This window comes from Aulonocara sp. 'chitande type north' Nkhata Bay, linkage group LG23 (assembly GCF_057382095.1).
Source record: "Aulonocara sp. 'chitande type north' Nkhata Bay isolate Kocher_YH1m ecotype deep benthic linkage group LG23, A_spYH_male_GT1.1, whole genome shotgun sequence".
In the NCBI taxonomy this organism is placed as follows: Eukaryota; Metazoa; Chordata; class Actinopteri; order Cichliformes; family Cichlidae; genus Aulonocara; species Aulonocara sp. 'chitande type north' Nkhata Bay.
In genome coordinates this window covers 27319592-27339031 of record NC_141365.1, presented here as the reverse complement: position 1 = coordinate 27339031, position 19440 = coordinate 27319592, and the positions used below count along the sequence as shown (strand labels likewise).

Sequence of the window (19440 nt, the reverse complement as noted above, 5' to 3'; positions counted from 1 at the left end):
ATCGGATATCGGAGAAAAATAAAAAATGTAATCCGATCCATTAAATATCACGAAAGCACCTCACAAAACTTGCAACACGCCGTAACTCACCTCAGAACGTTAGCACGTCGGAGCAGTATGCATCACGTGATAGAGCGGCTGTGGCATGCGGGACCTGTCGGTGGTCTGGATAGCATTTGGAGCTTCGCTAGCAACCCGGCATTTCATCTCCGACAAAGTTATCCCGAGAGAAGTAAAGCAAGTGTGTAAGTCCATCTCTGAATGTTTGTAAAGCATTCCTGCATTAAGCTTAACAAGCGACTGCCTCTTCTTGCTGCTACTTCAATCATGAAACTGCTTAACGATCAGCTGATCGGCTTTTCTGTCGTGAGTCCGTGTCTCTAGTTTGCTTTTGGCCCACTTTGCACCAGAAAGAGGAAACCAGCGGCTGAACAACAGCAGCACGTTTAAGCTTGATCAGCTGTTGTTAGAATTTATTTATTATTACTTTCTACTCGAGGATCTTTTTCTACGTAGCTGACGCTGGTAACTGTGCAGGGGCGGATCTAGCAAAGTTTAGCCAGGGGGGCCGATAGGGCATTAACAGGGAAAAGGGGGCACAAAGACATACTTTTCTTTCTTATTCTCGTTTAAAATGTCTAGCTTTTAATAAATAATTATCTGACACCCAAAGTTTTAATTTGATGCAAAATAAATAGAAGTCCATTACTGTATATAGTAACTATTAAGTCTAATATATATACCCTAGTAAGCTATAGTACTTTTTCCTTTGGGAAGGTACCATCTGTGCAGTCTGCAATTTTGTTGAAGAAAGATGTTGAATCTATTTAATATTTCTTGAAAAATAATTGATTTCTGTGCATTTTTTTTTCACACTGCATCAAATTAAGGTTGGTTACGTCGATTAAGCATCATGAGGTGGAGCGTGAGGGGTGGTTCCCTATTTTTTATTTATTTATTTTTGTTGTTGCTGGGAGTTGGAACCCTATTAGTTAGGTTGCTTAATATTTATGCTAAGTACTCTTTAAAATACCAGAATAGGGAGGATGGTGTAGGTTTAAGTTTATTAGATTGATCAGTATTGCTGAACTATGAAATTTTTTTTTTTGCATACAGGTATAACAGAATAGCTTTAGTGTAGTTGTTGTTTTAAACTTGAGTATGAACTTATACAAAATGCAGCAAGATATTAAAAAAAAACAGTTTTGTTGATTAAAAAACACTATATCGGATTCATATCGGTATCGGCAGATATCCAAATTTATGATATCGGTATCGGTATCAGACATAAAAAAGTGGTATCGTGCCATCTCTACACTATACTGCCCAAAGTATTCAGTCACACACCTGAAAGATTGAATTCAGGTGTTGCAATCACTTCCATGGCCACAGGTGTATGAAATGAAGCACTTAAGGCATGCAGATCGCTTTTAGGAACATATGTGAAAGAATGGGTTACTTGAGTTCATCGAGGTTAGCGGGCATTCATTTATTCACAGCTCTCTTAAGGTCCTACCACAGCAATAGTCAGGTTCAGGTCTGGACTTTGACTGGGTCATTGTTCTGTTTCATGCCCAGGCCAAGCTTTACAAGTCAGACAGATGTCCTCACATTTGACTCTAGAATACTTTGGTATACAGAGGAGTTCATGGTTGACTCAGTGACCTCAAGGTGCCCAAATCATGAGCTCTCCACCACTGTGCTGACAGCTGGTACGAGGTGTTTGTGCTGATATGTTGAGTTTGGTTTTCCATGATGACCAAACATCTCCACTTTGGTCTCGTCTGTCCAAAGGACATCATTCCTGATGTCTTGTGTTTTGTTCAGATGCAGCATTACAAACCGAGCTGCCGTGTTCTTTTTAAATAGAAGCGGCTTTCTCCTGCCACCCTTTCAAACAAGCCAAACTTGTTCAGTCCACATTTAATTGTGATGTCATGAACTTTAACATGTAACATGCTAACTCAGGCCTGTAGAGTCTGCAGTTTTTCTGAGGGTGAGTTTTCTGTGATGTCCACTCCGGGGAAGATTGTGATATTGTGTTAACAGACACCTAAATGCTCCAGAGCAGCACACTGCCAAAACGTTTGCTTTTACAGATACCCTCTTATAGTTTTGTTTACATATTCGACAAATGAGCTGGTAGATAATATCCTCACCAGGAGTAAAATCTGGTAATTTTAAAGGACAAAAGGGAGCTGTTATAGTCAGTAAAAAGACATCTTTCCTCTTTCCTACCAAGCCTTATTTTCCTTCACATAAAATAACATGGAGCTGTTGCTGCTGACCACTGCTGCTTTCATCTCCTCTTCACTCAGAGGAAAAAAGGTACCTGTTTTTGCTGTATGAAGTGGATAAGGTGGTAGGTTACAGGCTTTAAAGCAGGTAGCTACGGCAAAACCACTCCCCCCAAAAAAGACCATGACATGTAAAATTGACATGTATATGGAGATAAGCAGCTAGTAGATGGATTTTTCAGACGTATTCTTTGTAGCAGATTTTTCTTATCTACAATAATTACACTTAACCTTGTAAATTATAAATTATAGTTCCTTATTATTCTGTCTCTCAGGTGTAGAGGGTCCACCTTACAAACATGTGTGCACTTCCTTAAAAGTGAAGTCCTGTGAGTTTGTGTTTATAGAAAGGAGTCGAGCTGCTCTAGTTTTCAGCACCCAGGTGCCAAAATGTACATGCAATCAAGATTTTCATCTGCTACTTTGATAAAGAGGAAGGCCCCTTTTTACTCTTTGCTTCAGCCTGAAAGAAAAGAAGGGGCACAGCTCTGTTTATCTTTAGCTTGATAAGTTCTTACAGCTAGCAGCACATCAGAGACACTGAAACTCTGATGATCACCGCCGAGGCTTCTACATCTGCAGCTCCCCTGCATCCAGCATGCAGCCAAAGGCCCAAGACGTGAGAAAGAGCAGATGAAGGGAGTTTTGCTTTGCGTTTCTCTTTATCTTTCAAGGGCTCTTTATGTTTGTCAGGCCCACGAGGTGAAACCAGCCTGGCCTGTTTCCCCACATCCTCCAGAAACCTCCGAAAAGGAACGGCAGATGAAACAGAGCGGCGGCTCGTCCCTGAGCTTTTCATCTCGCCACCTGTTCTGCATTTTCAAAAGCTGCTCCAAGCAGGCCAATTTGTCTGGAATTAACAAAGGGAAGAGAAGATCTCTTGCTTACTGCGTACATCTCTGTTCCTCTGTTTTTCCAGACCAGGGCAATAACACCGGCTTCTAAACCTCTCAGGATGATGGCAGATTATTGTTTAGGATATGTTTCAGGTGATAGAAACACTCTGATCTGCATTCATTTCCTTGAAGAAGATTAAGTTTTTACATTTAAGCTTATCTCCCTCCAAACGTGTCTTTGTACAAAGGCGATGTAGAAACATTATCGCACAGATTCAGGTTAAATTTGCACTTTTTAATAAGCAGTTCAGACTGTACATGGTACGAGCACATGGATTCAGGGCATGAACAGTGTGCTGCATAAATAAGGTTAGTCACTAGAGCATTACTTATCTTGTACTGTGCCTTGTATGCAGCCTTCCAGTTCAACCATTACGTATCTTAGATTCTGTCTCTTTAAGGAGCCCTCCCCAAAAGCCCACTTTCTTTTGATTAGACAAATTTCAGCAGCCTGCAGAGGGGCAACAAGTGATGCTAAATGTATATACAGTATATACATTTAGCACACTCACACACACACACACACACACACACACACACACACACACACACACACACACATATATATATATATATATATATATATATATATATATATATATATATATATGTGTGTGTGTGCGCGTGTGTGCGTGCATGTGTGTGTGTGAGAGTCTGTGTGTCTGGGTGTGTGCACACACACACAACAGGATAAGAGTCTTAACTTTTCTAATACCACTGTATCAATTATTCATGTACTCTAAATAGAATTATTAGCTACATCTGCAGCATCTCTGATCCTTACAGACATTTATATATCATTTTAATACATTTCTTTGGTTGCCCAGCAACAGTTGTACTGCTTTATGTCATTTTTGTCCACAGCTGCCTGCAACTGAGAGACAAAATCTTGCAAAATGCCACCACATACATTTGCTCAGCAGCAAATTGATATCGTGAGGGACTAGCTAGTAAGTATAGGAAACCTAAAGAAGTTGATATTTCCTTTAGAAGTTTAGTGGAAACCAAAAACACAGGAAGGAAAGTGTATTTACAAAGTAATTTTCCAGTACAAAAGTCACAAAATATATGTAAATATAAAATAAATTAAAAGGCAAAAAGACAACAATTAAAACAGTTTAAATGAAGTTTAAAGCTAACTAAAAGCTAACTTACCCAGGTGGGTATTAAGCTTCTTTTTCAAGGTAGCAACAGACAACTTAGCAAAGAACAGTTTTTAAATTAGCCACTTTGGTATTAGCAGCCTGTTGCAAAAATAAATAATTTGCTCCAATTTCTTTAGTTGAATCTGTGAAAAATACCAAATATAGCACAGTTTGACAGACATAAAATAATATATTTACACTAATAAGGGGATTCCCAAAGAGATATTAGCTAAAAACTCACCATATCTCAGCATGGTGTGTAGTTTGTCCTTAAAAAAAACTAAGGAAACTGGACAAGTGCAGGGCATTATCTAAAAGTTATGACCTAAAGAAACAGGAACAAATCCCGCAAAGACCTGACACAGGACCTAAGAGATCCATCTGGACCTCTGCAATGGTTTGGTGCTGCATTTCAGCCAGTGGTATTGGACCGGACATTGTTCAACACAGAAAAGTACTATCAGATTTTGATCCACCATGAAATATCTGGAAAGCATCTGGTTGGCAATAACTTCATCTTTCATCAACAATGATCCCAAACACACTGCCAATGCAGCAAAATCATACCTGTATAGAAAAACACACAGTGGAGCAGTATCAGTCATGGATTGGCCTCCCCAATCCTCAACAGGGCATCAACATTATTGAAGCAGTGTGGGATCATGCTGACAGAGAACAGAAGGCAGAAACATCCAAAGACGAGCTTTGAATGTCCTTCAAGAAGCCTTATGCACATTATTGTATGATGATTTCCATATCAGATTGAGATACAATGCACAAATGGACAAAGGTACTGGCCCACACCTCTTAATCATTGAATTCAGGCGTCTTTAGTCTCATGGCTACAGGTGTATAAAATCAAGCCGCTACCCATGCAGTCGGCCTTCACAAACACTTGTAAAAGGATGGGTCGCTTTAAAAACCTCACTGAAGTTCAATGGTTGTACTATAATGGGACGACACTATTACAGCAAGTCAGTTTGTTAAATTTTTTGCCTGCTAGAAAAGTACCATCAGAGTGGTTTTACTGCAAAGTGGAAGTCTTTACGAACCACAGCAACTCAGTCACATAAAGTTACAGACTGCTGAGAGCTGAGGTGTATTAAAGTCACCAATGCTCTGCTGACTCAGTAACTGCACAGCTTCAAAACTCCTCTGGCATAACATCAGGCCCAAGAGGGTTGCTTATATAGTGTTTTTAACACCATCTATCTTCAGAAAAAAGTAAACATCAAGATTTAGGCTCATTGCGTGGTTAATTAAACCAATGCAGATTAAGGAAAACTGCTGAGTGAGTAAAAAGCTCAAATTTTAATTAAAAAGATTTGGTTGGTTTCAAATAAAACAAATAACACAAAATAGTCCCTATAATGCCAAATGAATCCTAGGTTACTTCCTACTACTCCAGCACATAAGAGCCAGATGTTGTAACAACTAGCAGACAACCTGTGAGCCAATCAGATGACAGCAGCATTGCAATAAAAGTGGATTTCCTTGCAGGCAAAAATGCATTGCTGTGTGTTTTCCCTAAAACACACAGCAAGAGCATTTTACAGTCTATTCTTCTCTCCTGTGGTACTTTCAGATTTTGATCCACCATGAAAAACTAATTAAACTTTTTATTTTTTATTCTTAGATAAAACAGGACAAAAAGCGCACACATGTACACACACATATTCATGGCCTTGTTGTGAGTTTCGACTTGTATCCAGGAGACGGGTAGGAATGTGAAGGGTGAGTCAGTGAGAGGCAAAGGACGAGACTGTCAAGGTGGCCGGTCCTCTGAGGGAGAATAATTATCTGCTTTAATTAAGTACATTAAACTGTGTGTGTCTGTGTGTGTGTCTAAGGCGGATTATGCTTGGGTGGGTTAAAAGAGCGTGCTCAGAAAGACGTGCAGTGCTTGAGCATGCATGCATCCAGCGTGTGCATCCATGTGTGATATCTGAATGTGTTTTTCTGTGTGTGTGTGTGTGTTTACACGCTGTAATCTGCTGCATTGTCTTTGTGGGCTTCATGATGACAGCGTCACGCAACACTCAACACAATAAACTTTGCATTGCAATGAGAGCTCATGCGCAGAGAGAATCCCAATTGGGGCCGGGTGCAGAAATTCATGAATTCTTTGGTGCATCGCTACAGAATCTCACATTAAAGGTATATTGAAGTATTTTGGGAAAAAAGTTGGAAAAGAAAATAAATGTTGGGTCTTGCGTGTGTTTAATGTCATGGAAAGAGAGAAAAGCACGAGGTCTGACAGCCCTAAATCTGCCCATGTTTTGAAATCATGTCTTCTCTGTATGTGTATGTATGTATGTGTATTTAAGAGATAAAAATAGAGTATTATACTGTCTTTTTCTATTTTTCAGCCTTATGTGTCAATCAGCGTGAGCCATAAGCTCAGGCTTCAGACTGCCGTGAATATTCAGTTTCCAAAGATTCTTCTTCTCACCGTCACCTGCTACAGCCACAGAAATCCCACAATGTCGAGACAACTCACAAGCACTAGGTGCTGCCCCTCAGCTGGCTTCCAGAAAGTGATGAATCAGAGGAAAGTGGGCTGTTAGGTAGGGAAGCCTTACAGAGACAGGAGCTAAAAGAACTAGAGAAGTTAGAGGACTACACGCCTACTGAAAGGTACAGCACAGAATAACACTCAACACTCATAAAGTAACAAAATAACAAATAAAGGCAATCAACTCTGATCGACACCACTTCCTACCCTATTGATGGCACAGTGATATCACTGGGCAGATCCTTCACTGCTGTGTCTGAAGTAGAGATCTAGGTCCTTCATTCTTGTTCTGGTCAAAACTGCTCTCAGTAAATCAAACAATAAAACACTGACATAACTGCACTTGTGAAATAATATGTCTTATACTGTGAAATAACTACCACCTCATGTAATAATAATGGATTGGATTTATATAGCGCTTTTCAAGGCACCCAAAGCGCTTTACAATGCCACTATTCATTCACTCTCACATTCATACACTGGTGGAGGCAGCTACAGTTGTAGCCACAGCTGCCCTGGGAAGCGAGGCTGCCATATCGCGCCATCGGCCCCTCTGGCCAACACCAGTAGGCAAGTAGGGTAAAGTGTCTTGCCCAAGGACACAACGACCAGGACAGAGAGCCCAGGGATCGAACCGGCGACCTTCCGGTTACAGATGCGATTCCCAACCCCCTGAGCCACGGTCGCCCTTGTAAGCAGTGTTAGCCATTATTAAACAGTCTTTCTGTCTATCTTTAATGTTTTTTAGGTTTTTCCTTGTTTTAAATATTTTTTTACTGGTTATTATGATCTTTTTCTATTTAGGTATGTCTTTTTTATATTGCTAGGTTGCTACACATCTCTTTGCTGCCATAACATTCAAAATCTTCTAGTTATGCGACAAACAAATTATCTTAACTCTGGAATAAGAAAAAATGCACTTGACGTGCAGTTTATAGAGCTTGTTGATGTGATTGAGATCCATAACAGTGGCCACATCTATAAAAGCAGATATTTTGGAAGTTTCAGGTGTGTTAACACAAAGCCACAATCTTCGTGATTGAGAAGTATCTACTGAACACTGCATACACTCAATTAGCAAAAAAAAGTTGACAGTACAATTAGAAAAAGACTGTTCACATGTGGCTTCTTTTGAACTTGTTTTGACTTCTGAAACAATGTCCTTTGGAAATATAAAAAACCAAAGTGGAAATGTTTGTCCATAATCCAAAGGACCACAGGATATCAGCATAAATATATTCATACCAACTGTCAGGACAGTGGTGGAGGGGTGATGAGTTTGCAGTTACAGAGGAGTTCCTGGTTTTGCAGTCATTGAGTCCACCAGGAACTCCTTTGTAAACCAAAGTATTCTAGAGTCTAAGTCTGAGGTAATCTGTCTGACAGCTAAAGCTTGGCCCAAACTGGGTCATGCAATCCCAAGCACAGCAGCAAATCTGCAACAAAATGAATGATAAACAATCAAGGTGCTGCAATAGCCCAGTAAAAGTCCAAACCTCAAGCCTAAAGAGCGAACTTTAGTTATGTCTAAATGCTGTTTTCAGTCTTGCAGAAATCATTTGTGCACACATGAATATAAGTGTAAGTAGAATAACTGTAAGCGTATAAGACTTTCATATGTTTTTTGGTTTTATTGATACTGAACAGAAACACTGAACAGATCTGCAAATTCTCACATGTTATAAAGCATCACTTACAAATGTGTCAATACTCAGTCGGTGTTTGGTACAAATATATAAACTTGCAAATTTTCTGCTCGGAAAACGTTCATATTCTAAACATTGCAGCGGTCACAAAAACATAATGGAGATAAACAACAAAAGCACAAAACCCCGCCAAAAAGCATCAAAGTGGATTGATTATTCGTGCTGAAAGTCACAGAATCAAGAACATCTGAAAAGACAAAAAAAACTAACAAAAACTAAATAAAAGCTTTAAAAAGATATTTCTGATGGTTTAGTTTGTCTAGTTCTTTTAATGAAAACAAACACATTTGACATTTTTGTGTAACTAATAAAGAGTATGGGGTTAGGACGTGAGAATGCACTGAAACATTTTCAGCCATCTGAAAAAAAAAGCATACATTTTGAAAATACATATAAGTATTCTGGATTTCAGTAAGGTTAACAAATAAAGGAAAATGCATTTCACTTTATTTTCAAGTCTCAATTAATGAAACTATTTGTATTTGCAGCCATGTTACATGTTGAAAACTGAATTTGCTAATCTATGCTAGCTAGCAAGCAAACTAATGCTATCTGCTGAAATGACTAGAGCTCCAAAACAAAATTCAGCTGTCATTCTTGGCCCCTAAGCCTTTTTCTTTTTCAATTAGTGTACTTGTAGTAGTGTTAGTAGTGTTTAAGTTAGAGAACAGTGTAAGTTTCATCTTGCATCGTCCCTGTGGTAAATTAGCTTAACGTTGGCTCTGTAAGTAACATATAATTCTGTCAACTAGCCAAACTTTACTAACCCTCCAAACATTTCTGGTATTTAGTTTTCTTTTATTGTTAAGGTCAATAGCCATAGCAGTTCAGTTTTTTAAAAGAAATACTTCAGTCAGAACATGATATAACGTCTCCAGATAGCAACTAGCCAGCTAGCTAACTTTCTCTTATATCTTCCAGTTCCAGTAAACTTTGCATCTTCTTCATGGATGCCTAGTAATGAAAACCTAACTACCACACATGGGAAAACAGTCCCACTGAGTACTGGAGCTGAAAGTAATTGGATGTCTTTAACTCTCAATGCTGCTTAAGCATTTGGACCAAAAAATAGCTGACCAAAAAATAGCTGGTGATGTGAGAGTAAACAAACAGATACTGTTTCCCAATTGACTGGATTTTAACACTGAAACATTGCAATTTGGTTTTGGAATTCAAAATTAATAATGGATCCCTTTGTCAACATGCAGCATGCTAACATTGTTAGCTAACTGTATTGGCGAATGATTGCTGGAGGTTGCCGGCAATCATTAGGTGAAATTAGCTACAAAGATGTAAACAGTGCTTCACCAAAAAATCTCCTTGTCATTGCTTTGGTTACTAGCTGTTGTACACAACTACTGTTGTGTCTTTGTCTAGTTTGGATGGAAGATATTGGATTGTCTTTACTCGACAAGTGCCAGCAAAACTGTGAAAAGTATCATACAAACTAGAAATAGAGACCTTTGTAATATGTTGGCTTGCTCAGTAAATCTTTTACTTTGGGAAGTGTTTGCAGACAGGTAGATGTCTTCCATGCAAACTACAGGTGACTGCTGTAGTGACCAAAGCAATTTCAAGGAGTTTTTTGTACAGTATGCTCTTTGGGATCAATTTCATCTAGGGATATTGAGCAACTAAATCTTTAGTTTGTTATGTAAGTGGAGTCCACCAAGAATAAATACAAACTAAGAAAAACAAATGTTTATGTAAGTATAAAAATTACTTGCATTAACAGATGTACTGCAGCTTTACTACATAGACAGTCCCTGTCAGCAAGCTAATAGTTTTTGGCAAGCTAATCACTGGCAATTCTTGTACTGTTTTAATATATGAAAGTTTTTCTCATTTATTTTGATTAAAGAACTTTTTTTATAATTAAAAATGCTTGTGAGATACAGTCAAATGAACAAATGCTGTTCTGAGGGTCAAGCAAGGAAATACACAGTGACAGAAAAACATTAGGACAGAAGCCTGAAAATGCCATTTACTGAAGCATAAGGGGAAGCTGAGAGGAACACAGAAAAAAGCAGCATGTAATTCTGAAAGCCATCAAAACGTAGTTGAAAGGACAAAGTGTGAGGTAGAAAAGAGATTAAGAAGAATATAGGAAAGAAAAGCGGAAACAACATAAGAGGTAGAGACCACAAGAAAGGGATAGAAAGGGACAACATGATGCTTAAAAAACACAAAGAGCCAGATTATCTATTTTCACAATGTATTTTGAGCCAGAAAGTGGCGTTGCTACTTCTGGTGTGTAACTAATCAAAAACCAATCAGTGCTGCTATGATGTGGATGCGAGAGTCCAGACAAGACAGCAGGATGTGCACAGTAGACCTGATGGTCTAGATTCTTCACACTGCCCTAAAACTACACGTTTTCTTTTTCTTTCAAAGAAAATATCCACTCCAGACATGTTGTGAGTACCATTCTTTCGACAACTTCCGTTCACGAGTCAACAAAACTCTGGACACAAATCCCAGAATTGAGCTTTAGTTACTATACCAGCCATCAAATCTTCTGTCACACATTTCACACAGCAAAATCTCCATATCCTGTAGGACAGAAGGCCGCACTGCGAAGGGTATCGAGGCAGTTGACAAGTATAAGTGTGCCCGTTAGGTGCTTCCACCTCTTGGTGATGGGGTTCCTCATCTTGTCCAGGCCAAGGTGGAGCTCCTGGATCACATCTCGGTAGCTATCCCCAACATGGGCAGCCCACGTCAGCAGGAAGTCATAGGCTGGTTTCCACATAGACTAAAGGGTTCAGGGTGGGGATCATGGGAAGTGAAAGAAAATGTCTTTTTAAGAACAAAAGGCAAGAGTTTGCCAAAGACTTACACAAAAGAGGTTCATGTAGGGACGGAAATCTCAAACCCATTTAGACTGAACTTTAGCAGGTCTTTGTACTAAAGAGCTGACAGGTTAAAGATGATCTATGTTACTCCTTTCCATAAACCACACCTAGTATAGTATTTCGAAGGCTGCCGTGAGCTACTTGTTAGCATTTTGACCTAATTCTCCTGAAATTCTGAAATGTTTTGAGTAGTATTGTGTTTTCTTGAAGAGTTTCTACCCAAGCACAGTAACTCGGACAAATATACTGTTTGTGGATCACAGGGCAGTTTGATATAAAGACATTTAATATAAAATAGTTTATATATATATTTAAGTGATGTGAGTGTAGAATAAATATGGTCAGGAGCTAGAGGCCATGAGATGCATAGTGATAATTACTGTACCATAAACCTTAAAACATCTTGTATATAAGTCATATAACTTAAAATTCAAGTGTACAAACATGACATGCAAATTTTTAGACACAGTTTAACTCATACAGCATGTAAATTGTGAATAAAAGCTAATAATACATTTGATAAATCAAAGAAATAAGAAACAAACTTAAAAGTTATCTTTGGTGTTAAAGTAATTCATGTATTGTTGTTGGTACATCCAGGTATACGTCAAGTCAAAACTCCTAAATTCTAATTCAGCAAGCTTTTAATGCTTTGCCCAAAACACAAAAAAACTGGTTGTAGTACATGTGTTAACTTATTGACTTCATGACGTGATCCACAGCATTGACAGTGTCCAGTTGTCCGGTAAATAGTAACACTGACTAAAGGCCTCTCACCTCGTTATCCAATAGACCATTCTTGTCTCGATGTGGAGCCTCATAAGCCTCCATTTGCTGTTTGGAGACTCGGGCCAGCTTCTCAGCAAGCTCCCTCCACCGGGATGCCACCTCTACTGCTGTAGTCAACAAGACAAAATCCAGGACCAACCTGGCAACCAGACCCTGGCAGTCCATCTTCAGCAATGCCTGATGGGTTAAAGAAATGGTCAGTCAGCATGAGCAACGAGCAAAGAAAGAAATATCTGCATGTTGACTTGGATGAGATTGGAAGGAATGCATCAATTTAAAATCACTATGTATGCAAAATTTATATGGAGAAAGAATAGGAATGAGAATTTATATCCATATTTATGTAAATCGTGAAAGTGTTCTGGTAATAATACATTCACAGCACAAATCACTTAACCACTTCAGTATTGTTTCACCGATTGAAAGAAATTTGAGACTTGGCTCTGTCCTGTGAAACAGCAACATCTGTCAAATCAAGCGACATTTCATAGTGTTTTCCATATTCAAGGACCCTGTTGGCAGGGTAACCATTTTCAAGATCAGTCATTACTGGATAAACACAACCACACTACATAGTTCCACTTGTAGTTCGAGCATAAACATGGTTTAAAATTTCAAGGTTAGAGGACACATGTCGGGTTTATTCCACTGGAGGTGTTCTGGACACATCCAATCGGCAAGAGATATTCTGTAGAGATTATCTAATCTATCCTGAGATAATCTCGAGGAGCAGATGGAGAACAAACCGGTAAAAGGACATCTGGACTATTTGTGTAGTGTGCTGCTATAAAGGCCCAACTCTAGATAAGTGATAGAATAGGTCTAAAAATTTGGATAACACCTTTAAAAAACCTGTGAAAAGCCATAGATCATGCATAAAAGCAAGCCATAGGTACCATGTCGTGGCCCACTGATTAGGAAAGTTTTCAGTGGCACCATTTCTGAAACCAGAATGTCACAAGTTATGGCTGAAAAACTGAGAGAAATTCAACTCAATTCAGTTTTATTTATATAGTGCCAAATCACAGCAACAGTTACCTCAAGGAGATTAATATTGTAAGGTAAACACCCTACAATAAAACCCCAACAATCAGACGACCCCCTATGAGCAAGCACTTTGGCGACATTGGGAAGGAAAAACTCTTTTAAGAGGAAGAAACCTCCGGCAGACCCAGTCTTGGGAAGGGGCAGCCATCTAGTGTGACCGGTTGGGGGCGAGGAGAGGGAGATATGCATGTATGCTTATGGCTTGTAAGCTGCACGTCCCTCTGGAAAATGACTTTCCAAAACGAGTATTAAAACACTGTATTAAATAAGACTTGAAACAAGCAATTAAGACCATAATCAGATCATCAGGACAGTGTTTTCTGCAGTGGACATCAAACTTTGAGGTTCAAGGCACTTCCACATTGGCTTCAGATCCATCTTTTTTACACAATCTATGTGGAAAACCTACCCAAAGCCAATGTGTCTTCAGTTGACTTGTTTTAGAAACTGTCAAGGTCTATAATGATCTTTATTATCGTCATAGTTTTGCAGACATCCTATCCATTTCCTTTTCCCTTTCCAACACAGAATCTCCTTTTTTTTCCCTTTGGAACAATACATATCTACACTCAGACTTGTTTTCCACAATGTTTTAGAGAGGTATTGATGTAACTCTGATCCTTTTGGAGGCTGCTGAAAGGTAATGCAATTTATAGAGAGGTGTTTCTGTAATACTAACTAAGATTTAACCTTCAGGAGGTGTGATTTATTGCAGGGCTGTTGCGTTAGACTGCATTCTTTGTTCTCCATTTAAAAGTATTTTTCAGTCTTCAAGACCTCAAACAAATTAGATTGTAGAGGACTAAAGCGGTGAATCCATTGTGTCATGGGAAAAGAGGGAAAGATAACAGAAGTCAGGAATATGTAGAACAAATAAGGTTTTTTTTGTTGTTGTTTTTTAAGATTTGTGAGCTGAAGAGTAAAAACAAAAGCTGAAAATAGTTACAGGGCTTTCTGTATAAATATAATCTGTTACCATCCTCTTAGTAATCCTGTCCCTGAGGGCTCCTGCTGCTGTAAATACATTCTAACTCAGCTAACCCAGTTAAATGAGGGTTAAAATGTATTGAGTTTTAATGAACGCAGCTGACTGGAAAATTTGCTCCAGGGGAGATTTTCTTTTTGTTTCCTGAAAAGAGGCACAATAGCCAAAAAGACTATTTCTGTTTTAATGACACACACCCAAAAAAAACCCAGCAGTGTGTGCACCATAGAGAGCATCCTGACGGGAAACATCTTAACCTGGTTCGGGAACAGCACCATGCAGGACAGACGAGCTCTACAGAGGGTTGTGCGGTCAGCTGAGCGCACCATCCGCTCCGAGCTCCCTGACCTGCACTCAATCTACAGCAGGCGGTGCCGGACCAAGGCCAGGAAGATCGTGAAGGACCTCAGCCATCCCAACAACAGACTGTTCTCTCTGCTGAGGTCAGGAAAGCGATTCCGCTCCCTGAAGACCAACACAGAGAGACTGAGGAGGAGCTTCTTCCCGCAGGCGATACGGTCTCTCAATCACACCACCACACAGTACTGACCCACACATACAGTTCTTACACACACACTGGACTTTCTGGACTTTGGTTTTGCACAACACTGGTCACTATATTCTTCATTTCCGGTTAATACTTGTACAGCTGCTGTTATTGTGTATATATTTATTTATATTTAGATTTCTTCATACATTCTTATATAGTTCTATATTGTGTATTTTGTTGTACAGTTATTTTATTTTCAACTTTAATTTATATATTTTATCTTATTCTTCCCAGTTAAATTTACCCTTCATTCTAATTTGTGTTGTACAGTTATTTCATTTTTAACCTTAATTTATATTTTATTCCTTCTTAGTTAAATTTACCCTTTTTAATTTTTCATATTTATTTCCTATCTTATTCATAGCCTTTTCCTTTTTTGTTCTCTTTAGGTCACGAGCAGTTGTCCAAGCATTTCACTACATATCGTACTGTGTATGACTGTGTACGTGACAAATAAAATTTGAATTTGAATTTGAATTTGAATGTGTGTTTATTTCAAGACAAAGCTCCGGGCATCAAAGTGAGGCACTGTCCCGTGGTGATACCTTTCAGGTTCTTTGTAGGAAGTTTTATTTTTTCTCCTTTGCTGGGAGCGCCAGAAAAAGAACAACCTAGTGGAAATGTGTGGAGGTATTTACGGTTTTGTGTTTTCCGCTATGACTTTAATGAGTAACAGCAGGAATGTAATGCACACATCTTTAGGATTTTCACATGAAGATATTTCCGTGCATAAAGATACATTTTAGTTCAAAAAGAATTTAATGTGAACTACTCCTTGAAAGCTGCCATACAAGCATTCATGGGAACGTGCAGTTATTATTTAAACGGAAGCACCACCGGGGGGTTGTCACAATACTAGAATTTCAAACTCAGTGCAGAAAATACTCAAAATTATTTTCAACAACAAGGGAAAGAAAATCATTAAAGATTATTAAAATTTCAAAATATTTTTAAGAATGTAACAATATCATTTAGGACAACATTATTACTAATGATGACATAGCGCCAGGTGGTGCAACGATACACAAAATTCACGGTTCAGTTCGTTTCGATACTTTGGTGTCACGGTTTGATATTTTTCGATACAAAAAAATGTTCATGCCTTTTTTAAGCTATTAAAATTACAAATATTTCTTTTAACTCAAAAGTACAGTTTTTAAATTAAATGTTGCTGAAACAATCAAATAATTTAAAAAAGAAATGTATCTGATGGAGAAATCACTAATCTGTGGAAAAGAGAGTTTATTACAGAGAAATGGCTCCGACCGATATAACTGAGCATTGCGTGGCACATCCGACATACTGTTGTACTTTTGTCCATGACGCGCTTAAGTAGGGTCATACTTCACATGAAAACAAAAATAGTTCCAAACACCAGATCTGAAGTACGGTGGATGAGGTTCAATTTTGGGTAGCGTTGAGGCAGTTGCCATGCTAACTTGAGTGAATGCATATGGGCGGCACTCATACTTCGATTACTCCGCCTTGGCTGCATTGTCGAGCGCAGATCCACTGAGTTCTCAACACAGACAGCATCGTCAGGAGAAAAGTTGATCAAATAAATTAAAAATTTTGTATCGTTCAATAGGGCTGGGCTATATCATACCGTTCACGGTAATACCGGTGTAATTTTGGGCAACGATAGGAAAATGAAATATCGCATGCGCAGTGCCTTTGTTTACATACAGGATGTTTACGACACAGGATGAGAAGAGCGAAAGCGGTTCGTTGAATGTAACGGATGAACCAGAATTGGTTTGTAAAAATGCTGCAACTTCAGTGGTGTGGAACTGGTTTAGCTTTGGTCGGTCAGATACACAGATTTTTCTGAAAATCGACAGTGCCCCTCATATCCTGGTGCGCCTTATGTATGAATTCTGGTTGTGCTTACTGACCTCGAACCGATTTTATGTGGTACCCTGCTCAAAAATCTGTCAAAAATGTTTGAGTACGACTTTGCTAAGCTACAAAGCCGCACCGCTTGATGGCTTGTCAGAGCACTACGGTTATCGTAGGCAGGCGCCTCGTGGAGTGATACGTACTGCGCTTCAACATAATATTACCGTATTGTGTGTGTATAAGCTCTTTAAGTTTTGTGGATATTATACATGGTTATGCTGAGGATATGTTGGCCATTTTCCACTGGAAATGCCTTTTGGTTAGACTGTCAGCAAGGAATTTGCACTGTTACGTTTTTATATAACTTTAATGCACATAAAAAACAGCTGCTTGTTTAAGTGAAAATACATTGATGGGGTTTTTTGCACTAATAAAGTTGTGGAGTTGTAAAGTATTTTGTCTAGCGTCAATTATATCGTCAGTTATATCGTTATCGCAAATTTTCAAATGTATATCGTGATAAATATTTTTGGTCATATCGCCCTGCTCTATCGTTCAATACATATGTGTACCGAACCAAAAGCACTGTATCGAACGGTTCAATACAGATACATGTATTGTTGCACCCCTAGTGTGTGTGTGTGTGTGTGTGTGTGTGTGTGTGTGTGTGTGTGTGTATATATATATATATCTATATATATATATATATATATATATATATATATATATATATATATCTATATATATATATATATATATATATATATATATATATAAACACCCAGCACGCCCCTGCGGGCGGTTTATCCTTCAAGCTCGGGTCCTCTACCAGAGGCCTGGGAGCTTGAGGGTCCTGCGCAGTATCTTAGCTGTTCCCAGGACTGCGCTCTTCTGGACAGAGATCTCCGATGTTGTTCCCGGGATCTGCTGGAGCCACTCGCCTAGCTTGGGAGTCACCGCACCTAGTGCTCCGATTACCACGGGGACCACCGTTACCTTCACCCTCCACATCCTCTCGAGCTCTTCTCTGAGCCCTTGGTATTTCTCCAGCTTCTCGTGTTCCTTCTTCCTGATATTGCTGTCATTCGGAACCGCTACATCGATCACTACGGCCGTCTTCTTCTGTTTGTCTACCACCACTATGTCCGGTTGGTTAGCCACCACCATTTTGTCCGTCTGTATCTGGAAGTCCCACAGGATCTTAGCTCGGTCATTCTCCACCACCCTTGGGGGCATCTCCCATTTTGACCTCGGGACTTCCAGGTTATACTCGGCACAGATGTTCCTGTACACTATGCCGGCCACTTGGTTATGGCGTTCCATGTATGCCTTGCCTGCTAGCATCTTGCACCCTGCTGTTATGTGCTGGATTGTCTCTGGGGCATCTTTACACAGCCTGCACCTGGGGTCTTGCCTGGTGTGATAGACCCCAGCCTCTATGGATCTTGTGCTCAGAGCTTGTTCTTGTGCTGCCATGATTAGTGCCTCTGTGCTGTCTTTCAGTCCAGCTTTGTCCAGCCACTGGTAGGATTTCTGGATATCAGCCACCTCCTCTATCTGCCGGTGGTACATACCGTGCAGGGGCCTGTCCTTCCATGATGGTTCCTCGTCTCCCTCCTCTTTCTTGGGTTTCTGCTGCCTGAGGTATTCACTGAGCACTCGGTCAGTTGGGGCCATCTTCCCAATGTATTCTTGGATGTTCGTTGTCTCATCCTGGACTGTGGTGCTGACACTCACCAGTCCCCGGCCCCCTTCCTTCCGCTTAGCGTACAGCCTCAGGGTGCTGAGGCTGTACGCTATATATATATATATATATATATATATATATATATATATATATATATATATAATCTTAGATAGCGCTAAAAAGCCCAAAAAAGAAAATATTTTTAGGCTGCCTGAGGCAGTGCTGTGATTCTGGTGACTTGGCACCACATGTCATTGCTAATGAAATAAGAATTGGTAAGGTAGGCAACCAATGTGTTTGGTAGACTAGTTTCTTGTCACGGCTGGGGCAGCAGTCGTGTTGTGGAATGAAAAGGACCCAAAATGCAGGCAGCTGACTGATGAAGAGTGTGACGTTTATTTACAAGGTGGGATAGTGGCAAGCAAGCAAAATAACTGAAGAAACCTAAACTGGGAGAACTAAATAACAAACCTGAGAGCATACAAAAGGGGTGCGGGGCAGAGCGACGCAGAGACAGGAACGAAACACCATGGAACACAGAGAAATGCAGACGAACGCAGACGAGCCGGCAACGAACACAGAACGACACCCACTAAATATACACACACAAGGTAATCGGGTAATCACACACAGAAGGGAAGAACAGCTGATCCTAATACACATGATGACTGGAGGACACAAGCTGAACACAGTGACAACAGACAGAGACCTTCAGAATAAAACAGGAAATCTAGAACACGAACCGGACACAAGGGGGGAGGACACAGAATACCAAAATCAGAATAACTAGAACAGAGGAAAATAATTATAAAACACAAAATGCTGGGTCAACGACCCCGCACCATGACATTTCTGGTATTTTCTCAGGTTCAATCTGGGACTTTAAGAGAAACACTTTATACACACAAATAATTATTATCTTCTTTAAAAAAGCCAGGAGTGATAATGGTTGCTGCCTAACTCCACAAAATTAATGTTATAAGTCTATTATTAGCTCTAGGTGGCAGCTGGTATCCACAGATGACATAAAACATGGACAAGTCATAAAAATGAAGGCCACCAGATGGCAACAGCTGTGGCTGCAAAAACACTTACAGTCCTCAAGAAGTCTATAGGAAAGCAGCTCGCC

At 39.6% G+C, this 19440-nt stretch overlaps 1 protein-coding gene across 1 annotated transcript in view; it reads right to left on the bottom strand.

Moving 5' to 3' along the window:
- Positions 1-8451: 8451 nt before the first annotated feature.
- LOC147302016 (SH3 domain-binding protein 4-A-like) overlaps positions 8452-19440 on the bottom strand; it is a 43293-nt gene continuing 32304 nt past the window's right edge. Inside the window, exons 5-6 of the mRNA XM_086281687.1 lie at positions 12192-12380; positions 8452-11314 (exon numbers count right to left, since the gene is read on the bottom strand). Of these exons, the coding sequence (XP_086137813.1) occupies positions 11090-11314; positions 12192-12380 (414 nt within the window). The 3' untranslated portion in view covers positions 8452-11089. The remainder of the gene's footprint in view (positions 11315-12191; positions 12381-19440) is intronic.